This window comes from Delphinus delphis, chromosome 3 (assembly GCF_949987515.2).
Source record: "Delphinus delphis chromosome 3, mDelDel1.2, whole genome shotgun sequence".
NCBI classification, from domain to species: domain Eukaryota; kingdom Metazoa; phylum Chordata; class Mammalia; order Artiodactyla; family Delphinidae; genus Delphinus; species Delphinus delphis.
Genome location: NC_082685.1, coordinates 54,909,510 through 54,928,406, shown reverse-complemented (window position 1 = coordinate 54,928,406; position 18,897 = coordinate 54,909,510). Strand labels below are relative to the sequence as shown.

Genomic DNA, 18,897 nt, shown 5'->3' with positions numbered 1-18,897 from the left:
TAATGTGAAAAACCATGTCCTAACTTTTCAATTCTGTGCATTTCAGTTTAGAAAAATATTTCAGCCAAGAGGGAGCATATTTGCAAATGCAGTTATAGTCCAGTATTTTAATTGATAGAATGGTAATTTTGGTGGTGGTTTTATTAAAGTAATTTTCGTAGATTCTCACTACATATTTTTTGCACATTTAAATTATCTGATAGTGTGGCGCATCTTTCAGTTGCTGTGATTAAAAAGCATTGTACAATTTAATTGTAGCATATTTTCACGGTTGGTGTTACCTTAAAAAATGATAAATGTTACAATTGATTTGACAAAATTCATTATTGTTTCAAAAATTTAATGTTATTTTGCTACTTCCTCAGTTATCTGTCTTACATAGTATCTGTCCCTGTAACATTCTCTAGAGTAGGGTGGTCTCAACTGGGAGCAATTTTCTTCTGCCTTCCCTGTGCAAGGGGGGGATATTTGGCTGTGTCTGGCGATATTTGTGACTGTCACAACTCTTGAGGGAAAGGGATGCTATTGGTATCTAGTAGGTTGAAGCCAGGGATGCTGATATACATCCTCTAATGCACAGGATAACCTCCCACAACAATTGTTTGTTCCAAAATGTCAGTAGCGCAGAGATTGAGAAAACCTGTCCTAGAGATTGCTGTGGATTTAAAAAATTCATTTATTTTTAAGCATATCAAGTATACTTTGACTACTTTTATGAGCAAGGCATTTTCCGAAGTTCAGTGGGCAAGTCAAACTAATTTGTGATTTCTTTGATTGTGCTTTTTTTCTTAAATCATACCTAACTGATAAAGTCAGCAATTAAAAGAAACACAACTCTCCTTTTTGGAAAAGGCTGTTACTGTTGCAGAGCTACTGGAATATTAGATATGCCTGTCATTTTTAGTTTGACAGAAAAGTGAGAATATTGATTAATTCTTTGCAGTTGTTTTTGAGGAACTTTCTTTTTGGGGGGTGTGCGGGGGGGCCGTGGACAGTGCCGCTAGACTTTTCCAAACTCTGTGCCTTTTCTGTTCTTAACTGACTTGAATGATTGTCTTCAGCTCCTCAGAAAATTAAATGTCGTCAGAAGACCGAGAAGCTCAGGAGGATGAATTGCTGGCCCTGGCGAGTATTTATGATGGAGATGAATTTAGAAAAGCAGAGTCTGTCCAAGGTGGAGAAACCAGGATCTATTTGGACTTACCACAAAATTTCAAGATATTTGTGAGCGGTTAGTTAATATTCTCTTAAACAGATTTTTCTAAATAAAGGTTATTCTCAGTTTCTTAGTGTACCCTAAATTATTTATCATCTTGTATTTATAGGCATTAGTGATATATGGTAGTATTACAGATTTAATGCCTGTTTCTCTTTTAATTGAAAATTGAGCTGGGGGTGAACAATTTTCAATTTGATTCTGCCTTTTTGATCACTGAATTCAGATATTATCCTGCATATTTCATGCATCCTAATCGTCTTAACTAGCAGTTCATTAGCCATGAGTCATTGGCTGTTAAATAGGGATAATAAAAGAGAAAATGAAATAATATATGTGAAAACACTTGGAAAGACTTAAAGTACCATGGCGGTTGTTAATACTATTTGGTTTCCAGAATCTTTTCAACCACCATAAACACATGACACTTGCTGCTACTCTGTGACCTTCTGCTTCAGAAAAAAGTTGAAAACTGGTACTTTTGATACCAATGTACCAGATGTCATCTGTGAACACTTTCTTAAAATGTTTCTACTATAAAGGCTTTGAGTAAACAAATTAAGTGTGATAACTGAAAATGAAACTTTGATTGTGAGAGTGTTGTGTGTTGTGTCTTGCCCTCAAGAGATCCTTGTACTGGCACAAATTCTCCCAACTATGATTCATGGGTAGTTGGCACATGCTGGTCTAAGTAGGTCATGGCTCTTTGATAGAAATAAACGTCCTTTTCTCTAGATTGTGTCTTTAATCATCTACTGTAAAACAACAACAAAAGAAAACATTGTGTTATTACTTGTCATTAGTGTTAGGAATTATACTCAAAAGTGTATACAAGAATAAGTTGTGTATCTTCATTTTAAATTTCATGATGCTTAGTAGATTTTTTTAAGGGCTTACAAGATTTTTTTTTTAAGGTGGCGGCTACGAAGTAACATTAGGGAATAGAAGGTGCTTTGGGGGAGGGTTTTTATCCCCTCAACCAAAGCATTACGTTTTTCTTGAGCACTGCTCAGCAGTAACGGACACTCAAGTGTTGACCAACTGATCCTTTCTAATCTTTGTTTTTGGTTCAGGCAATTCAAATGAGTGTCTCCAGAATAGTGGCTTTGAATACACCATTTGCTTTCTGCCTCCACTTGTGCTGAACTTTGAACTGCCACCAGATTATCCATCCTCCGCCCCACCTTCATTCACACTTAGTGGCAAATGGCTGTCACCAACTCAGGTTAGACCCGAAACTTAATTTCTCCTATCCATCTTTAGAAACTTAAAAATCATCTTTAATTGAACACTACCTTGATGATCTTGAATTCAGTGCATGAAGAACAAATGGGTTTGATTTTGTCATTTTTTTTTCCCTTGCCTTCATGAATTGTAATGTTAATAAATTGAAAATGTTTGGTGTTTTAGAAAAGAATGGCGTAATTAGAACGATTAATCATTTTGAATTGCAGTAGGAGTAATTTTTAATCGAGTAAATTGTTTCTCTCTTTGTCTTGTTATTTTCCTATTTAATCTGTATTGTAATGGATACCATAAGGTCCTCCTCATTTTCGTTAGATGTTGGTATTGCTTTTTTTTGTTTTTTGGTGTTTTTTTTGATGTACGCGGGCCTCTCACTGTTGTGGCCTCTCCCGTTGTGGAGCACAGGCTCCGGACGCGCAGGCTCAGCGGCCATGGCTCATGGGCCCAGCCGCTCCGCGGCATGTGGGATCCTCCCGGACCGGGGCACGAACCCGTGTCCCCTGCATCGGCAGGCAGACTCTCAACCACTGCGCCACCAGGGAAGCCCTGGTATTGCTTTTTATTTTTTTTTAGTTTCTTATCCATTCCTTAAATGAAAGATTTAATTGTAGTTAGGAGGACTAAAATTGAGCTAATGTAGTTATAATAAATATTTCCTAAGAAAACGTAAGAGTGCTTTTATTTTTAAAAGTCTGTATATTAATAACAGAGTTGTTGACTACTCTCACATAGGTGTGAATGCACACAAATAGAAATGTGTATGATTCCTGTAGATATCTCATTAAGGCTTGAGATCTTATATTATGATCTTCATTTCCTCTGGGTTGTATATCTTTTTCTAGTAACAACCTCAACTCTTGATTGAGACATAAATATGGCTTGAAGCTAATATAATGTATTCTGGGGTAGATAATGGATCAGTAGCAGTTATTCTTCTAGAAGTCATGATGAAGATTGATAGGCTGATGTATTAAGACAAAAGCTGTCAGAGTTACTTGACCTCAAGCAACAGCTGTCAGTTTTTCCTTTTTGATCATGTAATTTTCATTCCCACCCCTGCTCATCACCAGTCTAATCTTTAGATGAGAGTGCTTTTGTAAAATTGAACTTACAGTTTAAAAACAAAATTAAACTTTAAGAAAGAATAATACATGTAGAATAAAAAGGAATTTTACCTTACATTTTAATATCTGTCTCAGAGGCAACACATGCAAGACAGTGGATGATTTGCCCAAGAATATCAAAGATGTTTGACATTTAGATCACTGAGAGTTGACTGAATTATCTAGATATTTATAGTCCCATTTCTCTAGAGAGCTCTTGATACTTTATGTCCATGCATGTTTGCACATATACAGTTTCAGATTCCAGCCAAATAGCATCTACTTAATGCTGGCTTTTAGGGTGTGGGGAGAAGAGGGTTATTCATTATTTTATGTTACACAGCTAAAATTACAGTAGGGTTCTCTATCAAATTTTTGTCCTTCCTTCAATTCTTGTTTGTTACTGGGCCCTGATCCCTTGGCATCATGAATTTCACCTGTTGATAGTGAAGTTGATTCATGGCCCTGTCCCTCACTGAATTTGGTTGGTAGATAGAAGTGGGTTTAGTTTTCTAGTATTTTCCATTATTCCTCTTCCAGTATATATACACAGTCTCTCTCATGCTCTTCTCTTTCTTCCTCCCTTATTCCTCACATTTATGTACATCCCAGATGCCTCTTTTGAGAAGGGACTAGAGAAGAAAAGAGGATGGAGGAGAATGGCTTCTCCACTGGACTTGGTAGCTCAAGCAATACTCACGAACAAGGCTTCCCTTTTAGTATTTATTACATTTTAAAGATTTCATCAGGTTTCTGGTTGATCATATAAGCATATTCATGCAAATGTATAAAAGCATTAGTTGTCCAATCTTGAAGTAGTATGTGTTTAATTTTGTGCCTGTATAGGGTTTAGTGAATAGCACTACGCAGCGTAAGGAAGAGAGAATGTGGTCCTTTTTCACTTGGTATTCAAATTTACAAAATTTATTTACATCTGGAAGGCTTATTTTTTGATGTGTACCTTAAAAAGAAAAGCTGCTTATGATTCCTGAGCTCTACTTTAAAATATTTTACATTTCTAATGGAAAATCTAATTATATTTGCCTTTCAAATTGAACAGACCAGCTTTTTGGGTTTTTTTTTGTTTTGCGGTACGTGGGCCTCTCACTGTTGCGGCCTCTCCCGTTGCAGAGCACAGGCTCCGGACGCACAGGCTCAGTGGCCATGGCTCACGGGCCCAGCCGCTCCGCGGCATGTGGGATCTTCCCGGACCGGGGCACGAACCTGTGTCCCCTGCATCGGCAGGCGGACTCTCAACCACTGCGCCACCAGGGAAGCCCATGAACAGACCAATTTTAAGGAGGAAAAGTCAAAATAGTTTAAACTTTGGTTGCTTAGGTTAGGAAATGTGAGCTTTGCCTGTGGCAGCCAAACCATGTTAAGGGCTTATAATCATGTCTGGATTCAATATCAACCTGCCTCCCTCTATTAGCCAGGATCTGGTGTAAGCCCAGATTGCTTAGTTAAAATCAGCTTGTAAATCTGAATACCAAGGACTCTGAGGTTAGATTCTGTTAGTGATTCTTTCGCACGAGGTGGCTTCTTGATACGACTGAAAGAATTAATTTTAAGGTTTGGATGGTATTTTTAAACTGTTCTTTTCCTAATCATTATTGTAGGGTACCTACAGGGCTAGGACTCCAAGGAATAGAAATAGTTCATTTTAGAACTAGATCTCTTCTCCTACACGAGGTAGCAATACTAACATGAAGAAAAATAAAGAACAGAAAAAGTCCCCCATTGCAGTGGCTCCTATGTAAACCTAATTCTGCATTTGGTAGAGTCTTGCTGTTTCTCTTGTTTTAATGATACTTCTTTTAGCTTCTGACCTTGTGTTCTACTGTGGCTCGTGTTGCTGAATAGTTTAAGAAGTGCTTCGATAAGAACACCGATGCTGTTGTGCAGCAGTTTATCACAGAAGTGAAAAATCATGTTAGGAGGTAGAAAACCCTGACCTAAAAAGATTTCAAGGGAAATCAGGAGTTGACAGCATCGTCATCTTTCCAAACTTACCAGCATCCTCATGTGTTTTCCCCTAGCTGTCTGCTCTCTGCAAGCACTTAGACAACCTGTGGGAAGAACACCGCGGCAGCGTGGTCCTGTTTGCCTGGATGCAGTTTCTTAAAGAAGAGACCTTAGCGTATCTGAATATTGTCTCTCCTTTTGAACTCAAGATGGGTTCTCAGAAAAAAGTTCAGAGGAGGATGGCTCAAGCTTCTTCCAACACAGAGCTAGATTTTGGAGGAGCTGCTGGATCTGATGTAGACCAAGCGGAAGTTGTGGACGAGAGAGCCGTGCAGGATGTGGAATCGTTGTCCAGTCTGATCCAGGAAATCTTGGACTTCGATCAGGCTCAACAGATAAAATGCTTTAATAGTAAATTGTTCCTGTGCAATATCTGCTTCTGTGAGAAGCTGGGTAGTGAGTGCATGTACTTCTTGGAGTGCAGGCATGTGTACTGCAAAGCCTGTCTCAAGGACTACTTTGAAATCCAGATCAGAGATGGCCAAGTTCAGTGCCTCAACTGCCCAGAACCCAAGTGCCCTTCAGTGGCTACGCCTGGTCAGGTAACTCTTTTACTCTGCTGACAGCCGCCCCCTAATTCTCTCTCACAAAGGGAGACATTTCCTCAGGAGCTTCTTGACAGGGCTCCTCAGGGCGGTCTGAGGCCTGGGAGCCAGCCCACAAGTCGTTCCATTGTATCCATCAAGAATGCCATGATCTTAGTTTAAGCAAATGTAAATGCTTCCTTTGCTGGCTTTGGAATGTGTGGTCCTCCGCAGGGATGAGCAGTTAAAAAAGTAAAGTAATTCTGGTGATTTACTCTGTATATCTGCTAGGTGGGGGAAGTACGACCCTGTCTTTATGTGACGTTGGGATCTGGAGGGGTTATCTCTTAGAATAGTTAACCAAATGTTTTACAGACTTTTAAAGACAGCCTGCTTGGTTTCCTTTTTTTTCCAGTCAACTCCATTAAGGCATAAATGTACTCATTTAAAGTGTACTGTCTGCTTAGTTTTGTTTTTTTTTTTAACATCTTTATTGGGGTATAATTGCTTTACAATGGTGCGTTAGTTTCTACTTTATAACAAAGTGAATCAGTTATACATATACATATGTTCCCATATCTCTTCCCTCTTGCGTCTCCCTCCCTCCCACCCTCCCTATCCCACCCCTCCAGGCGGTCACAAAGCACCGAGCTGATATCCCTGTGCCATGTGGCTGCTTCCCACTAGCTATCTACCTTAACGTTTGTTAGTGTGTATATGTCCATGACTCTCTCTCGCCCTGTCACAGCTCATCCTTCCCCCTGTCTGCTTAGTTTTTACACATGTGTAGACCCATGTAACCACCATCTCAGTCAAGATGTAGACCTCCCATAACTTGGTTTGATTTTGAAGGTAGAGTTTTAGTTTATGTGCCTCTGGTTTACACTAGCTTCCTAAGGATCTCCTCAGGATCAGAACTGGTTGGGAAATCATCAAACCTGTGATGTTTTATATTTCCCTCCAGGTCAAAGAGCTAGTGGAAGCAGAGTTATTTGCCCGTTATGACCGCCTTCTCCTCCAGTCTACCTTGGACCTGATGGCAGATGTGGTGTACTGCCCCCGCCCATCCTGCCAGCTGCCTGTGATGCAGGAGCCTGGCTGCACAATGGGCATCTGTTCCAGCTGCAATTTTGCCTTCTGTACTTTATGCAGATTGACCTACCATGGGGTTTCTCCATGTAAGGTGACTGCAGGTAGGTTGTAACTGTGTGAACTCAGTCTCCCAGCGCTCCCCCCGCCTCCCCCCACTCACCGGAAATAAAAAGAGACATCACTTCAATTCTTCAGTTTGGAAGAATTGTGTTCTTCTGTGTTTGTTCAACACATACTTTTGAGTCAGTTACTGTCCTAGGTTCTGGGGATACAGCAGTGACCAAATGCCCTCATGGAACTTACATTCTAATGGGGGAGATAGGCAAACAAAATAAATAAGAATATTCGATGGTGGTAAATGCTGAAGAGGGAAAAAAAAATAAAGCAGGGACAGGCTATGAAGTGTTTTGAAGGGGAAGGGGCTTTGGATTTTATTTAGAAAAACCAGGGGAGGCCTTGCTGGCAAAGTGGTTTGAGTAAAGACCTGAAGGAAGTAAGGAAACAAGCCACGCAGATATCAGGGGGAGCATTCCAGGGAAGGAATGACAGGGTAATTTCTCTCTATGAATATGGAATAATGTAGATCCTGGTCGGCAGATGCAGAGCATCTAAGCCATCACTCTTGTTTCCACTGTACACATGTTTGATCAGTCATCAAGTGCTTTCTCAGTGAGCCCAGGGAGGCCTCAGAATCTTCCTCAACACAGTGCTTCAGAAGGCCACCCTCTATTGAGGTAGTCACAGGAGGTAAAACCTGTTAGCCATTTCTGATCTAGATTGAGGTTTGAGGAATCGGGCCCTGGACATCAATTTGACTAGACTTTGGTGACTTAGTCTTTCTCAAACTAAAAGGGCTGATGATAATAGCTACTTCATAAGGTTATTGTAAGTTTGAAATGACCTATTGTAGTGCTACTTAAAGTTGTTATAGTTGTTATACTGGTCTGTGACAAGGTAAATACAGAAATTGAGAGTCAGTGTTTGAAACTTTAATAATGATTTTGCTATCGCTATTCACTGACTAAATTTTATGGCAGTCAAATCTAATAAAAATTTAGGCTTATATTTTTTGTCTTTTTACCCTCATTTTTCTAAAAATTCATTTGATTATATTTTGCAAAAGTACTGGTCCTTGACAGAGTGAGGGAAAAAAACTGGTACTTAACCATAGTTTGAGAATGGGCTAATGTATGGAAAATGCAAAATAGTAACTATTTTTTGTTTAGTTTGTGTATTTATTTAAATTATTGAAATATAGTTGATTTAAAATGTGTTAATTTCTGCTGCACAGCAAAGTGATTAAGTTATACATATGTATACATTCTTTTTTATATTCTTTTCCATTATGGTTTATCACAGGATATTGAATATAGTTCCCTGTGCTATACAGTAGGACCTTGTCGTTTATCCATTCTATATAAATATAATAGTTTGCATCTGGTAACCCCAATCTCCCAATCCATCTCTCCCCAAGGCCCCCTCCCCTTCGGCAACCACAAGTCTGTTTTGTATGTCTGTGAGTCTGTTTTTGTTCTGTAGATAGGTTCATTTGTGTCATATTTTAGATTCCACATGTAAGTGATATTATATGGTATTTGTCTTTATGACTTAGTTCACTTAGTATGATAATCTCTAAGTCCATCCATGTTGCTGCAAATGGCCTTATTTCATTCTTTTTTATGGCTGAGTAATATTCTGTTGTATCTATATACATACCACATCTTCTTTATCCATTCCTCTGGCGATGGGCATTTAGGTTGTTTCCATGTCTTGGCTGTTGTAAATAGTGCTGCTGTGAACATAGGTATCTTTTTGAATTAGAGTTTTGTCTGGATACATGCCCAGGAGTGGGATTGCTAGATCATATGGCAACTCTTATTTTTAGTTTTTTGAGGAACCTCCATACAGTTTTCCATAGTGGCTACACCAATTTACATTCCCACCAACAATGTAGGAAGGTTCCCTTTTCTCCACACCCCCTCCAGCATTTGTTATTTGTAGACTTGTTTGTTATTTTGTTGGGGGTTTTTTGGCCTTGATGTGTGGCATGTGGGATCTTGGTTCCCTGGCCAGGGATTGATCCCGTGCCCCCTGCATTGGGAGCATGGAACCTTAACCACTGGACTGCCAGGGAACTCCCCTGTAGACTCTTTTTTTCTTTTAAATTTTAGTTTTTATTTTTATTTATTTATTTATTTTTATAAATTTATTTATTTATTATTTATTTTTGGCTGTGTTGGGTCTTCGTTGCTGCACGCGGACTTTCTCTAGTTGTGGCGAGCGGGGGCTACTCTTTGTCGCAGTACACGGGCTTCTCATTGCAGTGGCTTCTCTTGCTGCAGAGCACGGGCTCTAGGGTGCGCGGGCTTCAGTAGTTGTGGCTTGCAGGCTCTAGAGCGAAGGCTCAGTAGTTGTGGCACGGGGGCTTAGTTGCTCTGCGTCATGTGGAATCTTCCCAGACCAGGGCTTGAACCCGTGTCCCCTGCATTGGCAGGTGGATTCTTAACCACTGTGCCACCAGGGAAGTCCTCCCCTGTAGACTTTTTAGGGATGGCCATTCTGACTGGTGTGAGGTGGTACCTCATCGTAGTTTTGATTTGCATTTCTCTAATAGTTAGCAGTGATGAGCCTCTTTTTATATGTCTTTCGGTTATCTGGATGTCTTCTTTGAAGAAATGTCTATTTAGTTGTTTTGCCCAGTTTTCCATTGAGTTGTTTGTTAGTTTTTTGTTGAGTTGTATGAGCTGTTTGTATATTTTGGAAATTTAGACCTTGTCGGTTACATCATTTGCAAATGTTTTCTCCCAGCCTATAGGTTGTCTTTTCATTTTGTTTACGGTTTCCTTTGCTGTACAGAAGCTTGTAAGTTAGATTAGGTCACATTTGTTTATTTTTGCTTTTATTTCTATTGCCTTGGTCAGGAAATGTTTTGCCTGTGTTCTCTTCTAGAGGTTTTATGGTGTTATGTCTTATATTTAAGTCTTAAACCACAAAATGGTAACTAGTAATGCCAGTATTACTATAGTTATTAATTGTTAGCAGTGTCATTATCTCTAAGAAGGGACTCTGAGCGGAGAATGAGTAAATACAGTACTTCCAGTTGCCTGTTGCAGAGTTTTGTAGTGGTTATAGGCAGATGGGATGGAGAACTCACCAGAATATAATGTTAGCCTTTACTTTAGACTTCTGTATCCTTATCATTGAGAGGCTGAAGTACATTTCGGGTGTTTCACAGTGTTTGGGGAAGAAATCAAAGATAGACTTGGGGGCTTCAGCAAAATTAGGAACCTCTTTCTCAGTCTCTATATCTATATATTTGATATTACCATACAAAATATATGATATACTAATCATTTTATTATTTTGAGAACATTAGAGCAGTAACCTTTGTCCTTAAGATGTCTAGGAACACAAAAACGTTTTGAATTAGTAGAGGAGATAAAAGTGACAGGATAAAAAAATACATGTCTGCTACATCTAAGTAGAAGTGATGGAGTCATGGGAATGAACAGCACAGAGAAGGGATTCACAAGTGAAGCAAAAGTGCAGATAGAATTCTGCCCCTGAAGATGTCTACTGCATTTAGAGGGAAGATGTCCACCTCTAAATAATGTGAGGAAAGTAAATTAATAACATAGCTAGAACATTGTTGAGAGAGGTCTTTAATTAATTGTGTTGAAAAATTAAGGTAATAGAATTGTGAGCAAAAGCCTACAAAAGTCTACAACTAAAGCCTTTGGGAATGGCTGCCCATTCCATTTGAGTTAAGTGATAAAGCAGTAGAAACCAGACTGAAGAGTATTAAGGGGAGAAGTTGACAGGAGGGACTTTTCGTTTCCTGTGGGTGGTAAACTTTATTCACTGGCTTCTTTTTATATACAGAATTGAATAGCTGGTCTTTGCCCTGGTGCTCTTGTTTAATTTGGTAGGCCTGTTGTTATCAAATGGTGAATGATGCTGATTTAGTAGAAAATCAGCATCTGTTTCAACCTTTGTGTCATTTAGATAAGTCAGTCTTAAACTGTACTACTAGTTGTACTAGTTGCACAAAAATATCAACATTAATAAGTTAAAAGCAAAGGAAAAAGGTAAGCTGTTATTCTGCCACCTTTAACAAGTCCAGCTTTTCTACTTGGAGGATTCCTGTCTGTTCTTTGTCTTTCATGCATGTGTAATTTTTACCTAGTTACAACCTAAATACGCTTTTTTCTGAATTCCATAATGAGTATTTTAACTGAGTTGTAGCCATCCTAATTATAAGTTTTAATAACTAAATATTATATCTTAAGTGGCTCCACACATAATTATTCCCTTGGACATTTAATTCGTTTGCCATTTTTATATGTAACTTTACTTTGGATTAATTCCTTATGATGAAATCCCAGGAATAGCATTATTGAGTAGTCAAACGTTATGGCCAATTTTAATGGTTTTTAGTCAGCATTACAAGTTGTATAAAAGTTAATTTTCCATTTCACTTTCTAGAGAAATTAATGGACTTACGAAATGAGTACCTGCAAGCAGATGAGGCCAATAAAAGGTTTTTGGAACAGAGGTATGGTAAGAGGGTGATTCAGAAGGCACTGGAAGAGATGGAAAGTAAGGAGTGGCTAGAAAAGAACTCAAAGAGCTGCCCATGTTGTGGGACTCCCATTGAGGTAAAGGTTTGGGGACAGACATGGAGGCAAACCTAATTGCAAGCATGTTACGATTTCCTCAAGAAGCCTTTTAATTTTGTGCCTAATTAAGAAAACACATTTTGGTATTTATTAAACTTTCTTAACTTGGACGATGTAAATTTACTACTAAATATTGTTATTGACCTAAAATGTATGTAGGCTTCCCATTTCAAAGTGCTTTCATACGGTGACAGTTGTTCTCACATTATATCCACCTCAAAATTGAGTGGGTTATAAAGAGGCCATACTCGAGCTCCAGTCAACTCTTAACTCACCTGCCTGACTAAAAAAGAATCAAGCCTGACTTCTCCTCCGAACTATATACCCTGGAATTTAATAGCTGTTTTACAAGTGCCTGCTTATGAAATGGAGACATCTGAGTCAAGATAGATAGATACATCTACTGCTTCTTGACAAAATCTTAGTATGTTTCAAAATTGAAATATGTCTTTGCATTTGATTCTGTTGTTCCAGTCCATCATATCTGAGCTGACCCTTGTGGTGATGCCCCAGTTACTCCATTAAGGAAACTGGCCTTCTATTTAACCACTTCTGACATGCCTCAGCTCTTACAGAATGGGGGACTTGGTACCAAATGTTTACTTAGATTTACGTAAAAAGTTTAAATCCCACATATTAAATCCAAACATTTTAATATTAATCTAACTATGTGTTTCACTTATACATGTTTGGTTTGTATTTACTGTTTATCAGAACAGGTTTTGCTAAGTATCTAATTGTAGGAACACCTGCTAAGTGTTTTCTGTATTTTACTTGTAATGCAAACGAGTTAGGCATTCATAGTTATCACTGTGTGTTACCTGTATATCTCCACCCTGCATTAGAAAAGGGAGAAGACAAGGAGAATGTTGTACCAAATCATTTTGTCATGTGCATTTCTCTTTTGCTTTTGTAGCCTTGATATTTTTCTCTGTCTTTCCCACCAGAAATTAGATGGATGTAACAAGATGACATGTACCGGCTGTATGCAGTATTTCTGCTGGATTTGCATGGGTTCTCTCTCCAGAGCAAACCCTTATAAACATTTCACTGATCCTGTTTCCCCATGTTTTAACCGGTACGTACACACAGACTCCTAGTCTCAGCAGTTTTGGGTACTTGGTTTGCGGACCATAAGCCCAGAAAGTTTTACTTCAGTACTTTGCTTATTTAGAGAATTCTCATATATTTTCCCCCATGTATGAATTTTCTTAAAAATGAGTTTTATGATGAAAATATACTATCTGGGGATTTTCTTTTATTTATTATCCTCCTCAACTTTTTTAGTGAAAATTTTCAAACATACAGAAAAGATAGGACTATGATTAATAGGATACCTTCCACCAAAATGAACAATTGGTAATATTTTGCCATATTTGTTTTCTAAATTTATTGCTGAACTACTTGACCCTAAGTTGGAAATATGATGCTTCATGTCTATATGCTTTTTTTCTTTAATTAATTAATTTATTTATCTTTGGCTGCGTTGGGTCTTCATTTCTGCGCGCAGGCTTTCTGTAGTTGCAGTGAGCGGGGTCTACTCTTGGTTGCGGTGCGCGGGCTTCTCATTGCGGTGGCTTCTGTTGTTGCGGAGTACAGGCTCTAGGCACATATGCTTCAGTAGTTGTGGCACGTGGGCTCAGTAGTTGTGGCTCACGGACTCTAGAGCTCAGGCCCAGTAGATGTGGCACACAGACTTAGTTGCTCCGCGGCATGTGGGATCTTCCTGGACCAAGGCTCAAACCCGTGTCCCCTGCATCGGCAGGTGGATTCTTAACCACTGTGCCACCAGGGAAGTCCCTCTACATGCTTTCACATGTCTTTCCTAAGATAAGAAAAGTCTTCTATATAACGACAGTACTGCAAAAAATTTAACAACAATGGCATACTATCATATAATAAAATATTTAAGACTTATCAACTATCCCTAAAAATATCTCTTGAAGCTGTTTTATTATACCAGGATCTAATCAAGTTCAGTCACTTTATTTGGTTCTGTCTCTTTAGTTTCTTTATGGAGAAAAGTTTTGCCCACCTTCTTTTTGTTTGTTTGTTTGTGTTGAGGGGAGCATTGACTTTTTGAGGAGTCCAGGCTGTTGTCCTGTATAACTTCTTACCTTCTGGAGTTTTGTTTCTCCATGGTACCTTTGAGTTTGTTTCTCTATCCTCTCTATTTCCTGTAAAGTGGAAGTTAGCTCTAGACTGTTTGACTAGATTTAGAGTAACATTTTTGACAAGAATACTTAATAAGGGGTGATGTACTTCATGTTGTACCACATCAGATCCATAAAGTCAGGCTGTCTCACTGTTAGTATGAAGCTCAGTTCTATCATTTGTTCCACTGTAAAGGTAAGGTTTCTCTTTTTGTTATTAGTAAGTGATCTGTGGGGTGATTCCTTGGCACAATGTGAATATCTTGTTCTCCACCAGCTCCAATTTCAGCATCAGCTGATAATCTTTGTTAATAGACATTTGTGGAATACCTACAATCAATCATTGGTGTTATGAAACTATAAGATAAGTTGAAGAAACAGGCTCTTCCCATGAACCATTGGAAATATAGTGTTGAAAATTGCATAAATTTTAAGTAACATAAGGGGAGGAAAAGAAATTGGAAACTGAAAAATATTCTATAGATGGAGAGTGCAAGGACAGTGAAGATGGAGAGGATGGAGTGATTAGCGTGTAATAAAGTTATAGTGTTTTGAATGAGTTCAGCTTCTAGACTACCTGAATTTTCCAGTCTTGGCTTATTCCACATATTGTACACATTTAGTATCAGTTTTGTGATACCCATCTCCCATTATTGTTTATGCTTGGTCCTAGAGAGTTGTCTGGATCCTTAAAAGGCCTGTTCCTATAAACTTTAAGGGACCCATATTTCAGCCCTCACCAGTGGAATGATTAAAGGAGAGGAAAAGATATACAAAGATGTTATCAGAAGAGTACAGAAAGTATATTTGAGAAAAGGAAAGAAATTATATTCAGTTTCTATCAGGTGTATTAAAATGTACCTTATTTTATGCTTCCAGGTTGTTCCATGCTGTGGATGTTAATGGAGTTATTTGGGAAGATGAGTTTGAAGACTAGTTAACTTCTGCTGCTCAAGATATGGAAGTGGAATGGTTTGCCCTAATCTTTGTCAAGTATACAGAGTAACTTCGCAGGATATTTAGGGTACCATTGATTCCCTCTTCCTGTGTAGAAGATATGGAAGAACAAGTTTGATATTTTCATGTGGTACTACTGATTAAGGCACATTCAGACATTTTTCATTGCAACATGATTGAGGAAATATTAAGCCAAAGGTTCCGAAAATGAAAACTAGAAAATACTAGTATTACAATGTGCCCAAAGCTTTGAGTAGTTAAAAATTAAATATTTATTTTCTTCTCCAAGCTTTAGGTAAGGAGAGAGGGGTCAAGAGTTAAGCTTATAGTCCTTTTTATCTCTGAGAAACATCCCTCTAAGACATTCTGTGGGAGCTCCCTCAGTAGTACTGCTTACAACTGGGGTGGGTAGAAGCCTTATTAAAATTGTACCGAGAGCCTGATGTTATTCACTTCATGTTACATTCTTTCCAACCTGAATTACTGCTAAATTTTCTTTGGAGGAAACCCTTTACTTTATAACTGATTGGCTGGCCCAGTGTCATTTTGATCTGATTTTCAGAATAGAAATTTATAGATAATTTTAAAAATATTTTTTGATACCACAAACACTGTGGGTCACCTGATATATTTATTAGTGGTCTATAGTCCACTGGTTTTGAGCCAAGTCTAGAATTTATTGATACTGGCTCAGAAGAATTTCAGCCCTATTCAACTTTCCAGTTTCTTCTAGGCAGTAGAGCCTAGATTCAGAATAACTTGTCTTCTGTTCAGCATTCTTTCTGTTGACTCTTGCCCTGCTTTTCATTGGTAAGGACAATTTTAATATTAGCTCCAGCAGCTCATATTTCTGTTTCCTCTGCTGGGATAGGAGAAAGCCTAATACGTTCCCAAGACGAACAAGCTGAACTTTTTTTTTTTTTTTTTTTGCGATACACGGTCCTCTCACTGTTGTGGCCTCTCCCGTTGCGGAGCACAGGCTCCGGAAGCGCAGGCTCAGGAGCCATGGCTCACGGGCCCAGCCGCTCTGCGGCATGTGGGATCTTCCCAGACCGGGGCGCAAACCCGTGTCCCCTGCATCGACAGGCGGACTCTCAACCACTGCGCCACCAGGGAAGCCCGCAAGCTGAACTTTAATTATCTGCGTTTTGAACACTGTACCACCATAGTTCCAGTCCTAACTTTCTGAATTCTTTTTAAAGGGCTTCTCTAATGAGCTATGGAAATTTGTCTTCCTATCCTTTTTTTTTTTTTTTTTTTGGCAACAGCGCTGTTTCAGGGGATAATTTTGGCTTGATACCTAGATCCTTGTTTCTGGGTTTTGCTGGCTTTTTGAAAAATTGTCTTTCCTTGTGGTTTGGTGAGTGGCTTGGTAGCAAAATAAGATTTTTGGAAAAAAAGGACAGAGGAATTCTTCTGCAGCTGTGAACATGTTCTTTTTTCATACCTTGTCATTGAAAATTGGTGAATCACTTTTAACCATTTTAAGTGTGTGTATCCAAAGAGCACGGACTGTTTCTGGATTGTCAATGAGGATGCTTAATCTTAAAAATAAAAATTATTTAAAAATTGTCTTATAATTAAAGCAGAGTTGCTGCTCTGTGTTCTGTCACCAAGGCAACTGGTCACATTTAAAAACTATATGGTATATAACACATATTCTTAAAATGAGCAGAAGAAAGTCATAGTACAGCGCCTCCGCTTGTGACTGAACTTAGATTTTAGAACCCATATTTTGTTTGAACTACATGGACTTCGATTCAGCACATTTAATATAAGAACGAAAGTTAACTTAAAGAATAAGTTGAAGATAAGAAATGGAAATTAAAACAACTAATTATACAGTACATACTTGAGAAGAGTGCTTCTTCTCAGTGACTGGATAGGAGTTCAATTCATCTTTCACTACTAGCCACTCAGAAGCTCTTTATTAGTTCATGGGCTAGTTGACGTTGCTAGAGATTATTTTATTTTAGGCTGTTGTACATTATGTTGATGAGGTATTGGAAGTAGGAAAGAAGCCTTAGTTTCGTGAAACAAATGGCGTGGTTTTTCTCCATGATTTTAAAAAACACGTGGGCTTCGCTGGTGGCACAGTGGTTAAGAATCTGCCTGCCAATGCAGGGGACATGGGTTTGAGCCTTGGTCCGGGAAGATCCCACATGCCACGGAGCAACTAAGCCCATGAGCCACAACTACTTAGCCTGCAGCCTAGAGCCCGTGAGCCACAACTACTGAGCCCACTCACCACAACTACTGAAGCCCGTGCACCTAGAGCCCATGCTCTGCAACAAGAGAAGCCACCGCAATGGGAAGCCCGCGCACCGCAACGAAGAGTAGCCCCCGCTCGCCGCAACTAGAGAAAGATTGCGCGCAGCAACGAAGACCCAACGCAGCCAAAAATAAATAAATAAAATAAATAAATAAATAACACAACAGGTCGTTAGTCTTAAAGATTTGTTTGTTCAACTGAGTGTTTCTTCCTTAGGTACAAAATCTTCACCCCTTAATTTTCACAAAGACAATAGGGCTTATTTTTGAGGCATGAGTTATGAGCTAATTTTAAGATGGTATAGTTTTGGGTAGAGTACTTCTGTCTCTGAGTAAAATGGAAGATTGAGGTAACCCCTTATATGACCTGTGAAATAAATAGGTTTGTGGAATGTTGGTATTATCAAGAAAGTATATGAGAGAACGAAGAGTTTTGTGTATCTAGCTTCATTTCATGAAGGCCTTTTCCCCCCCAGCATTTAAAATTATTGTTTTATTTTAAAATTAACTTATTTTTGCCAATCTGATAGGGCAAAATGGCACACAATTAAATTTTTTGCACACATTAATTACTAATGAGTATAATTTTTGGAAATTTGAAATTTCATTCTATGAATTGCTGTTAATTTCTTTTGAATTTTTTTTAAGTTATTTATTTATTTATTTTTGGCTGCGTTGGGTCTTCGTTGCTGCGCGTGGGCTTTCTCTAGTTGTGGCGAGCGGGGGCTACTCTTCGTTGCGGTGTGTGGGCTTCTCATTGCAGTGACTTCTCTTGTTGCAGAGCACAGGCTCTAGGCGCGCGGGCTTCGGTAGTTGTGGCACGTAGGCTCAGTAGTTGTGACTTGCGGGCTCTAGAGTGCAGGCTTAGTAGTTGTGGCGCACGGGCTTAGCTGTTATGTGGCATGTGAGGTCTTCCTGCACCAGGGCTCAAACCCGTGTCCCCTGCATTGGCAGTTGGATTCTTAACCACTGTGCCACCAGGGAAGTCCCTGAAATTCTTTTTTGATTGAGGTCTTTTTGTAGCTTTGAATCAGGTGTTTTTGAGAACACTGGCTGTCTCTGGAGTTTTAGGCTGTGTGCCTGTTATGGTCATTTTCCTGCTCAGCTTCATGAGGAAATCATTAAACACTGGACAAGTTGATCAGACTTGTGGGTCATCTGAACTCTCGGAGGCTCTGCACTAGTGTGAGAGGATTAGCCTGCCACCTCAGCTAAATACTGAATCCAACGAGTGAGCATCTAGTGGCTACATCCCTTCCTGTTGAGGAGATGGGTAAGGGAGAAAACACTTGGCAGCCGTACTCCCAGACCTATAGCATTGTCAGCAAAGTCATTTTTTAGTAGTAGAGGGTTCTTGTTTACATTAGAATTTCATTAATATACTTACTGCTTTTTTGTTCAGAGAAAAAAATTGGAGTTAATCAAATATGATAATCATAAAGCCATTCATGTGGTTGCCTGCTTTAGAAGGGAATTTTAAAATTTTGACTGGAATTTTGGAGAGCCCACCAAGTATTAATTTTATCATAAGCACCACCAGCAGGTGGCAACAGTTCCCATGTTATAAATGCAATAACTGGTTATGACAGGAGTGTACTTTGTTACAGAAGCAGGTTTATTTCTGGGATTTTA

General features: G+C 39.0%; 1 protein-coding gene across 9 annotated transcripts in view; it reads left to right on the top strand.

The window, feature by feature from the left end:
- RNF14 (ring finger protein 14) overlaps positions 1–18,530 on the top strand; it is a 48,375-nt gene extending 29,845 nt beyond the window's left edge. For 7 of the 9 annotated variants that reach the window (XM_060008640.1, XM_060008636.1, XM_060008641.1 and 4 more), the window contains 7 exons: positions 1,062–1,231; positions 2,290–2,441; positions 5,604–6,131; positions 7,078–7,306; positions 11,691–11,863; positions 12,832–12,962; positions 14,917–18,529. In XM_060008640.1, the coding sequence (XP_059864623.1) occupies positions 1,078–1,231; positions 2,290–2,441; positions 5,604–6,131; positions 7,078–7,306; positions 11,691–11,863; positions 12,832–12,962; positions 14,917–14,974 (1,425 nt within the window). In that variant the 5' untranslated portion in view covers positions 1,062–1,077 and the 3' untranslated portion in view covers positions 14,975–18,529. Of the gene's footprint in view, positions 1–1,061; positions 1,232–2,289; positions 2,442–5,603; positions 6,132–7,077; positions 7,307–11,690; positions 11,864–12,831; positions 12,963–14,916 lie in introns of those variants that run through there. The other 2 variants (XM_060008643.1, XM_060008644.1) reach the window with 2 other exon arrangements.
- Positions 18,531–18,897: the final 367 nt, after the last annotated feature.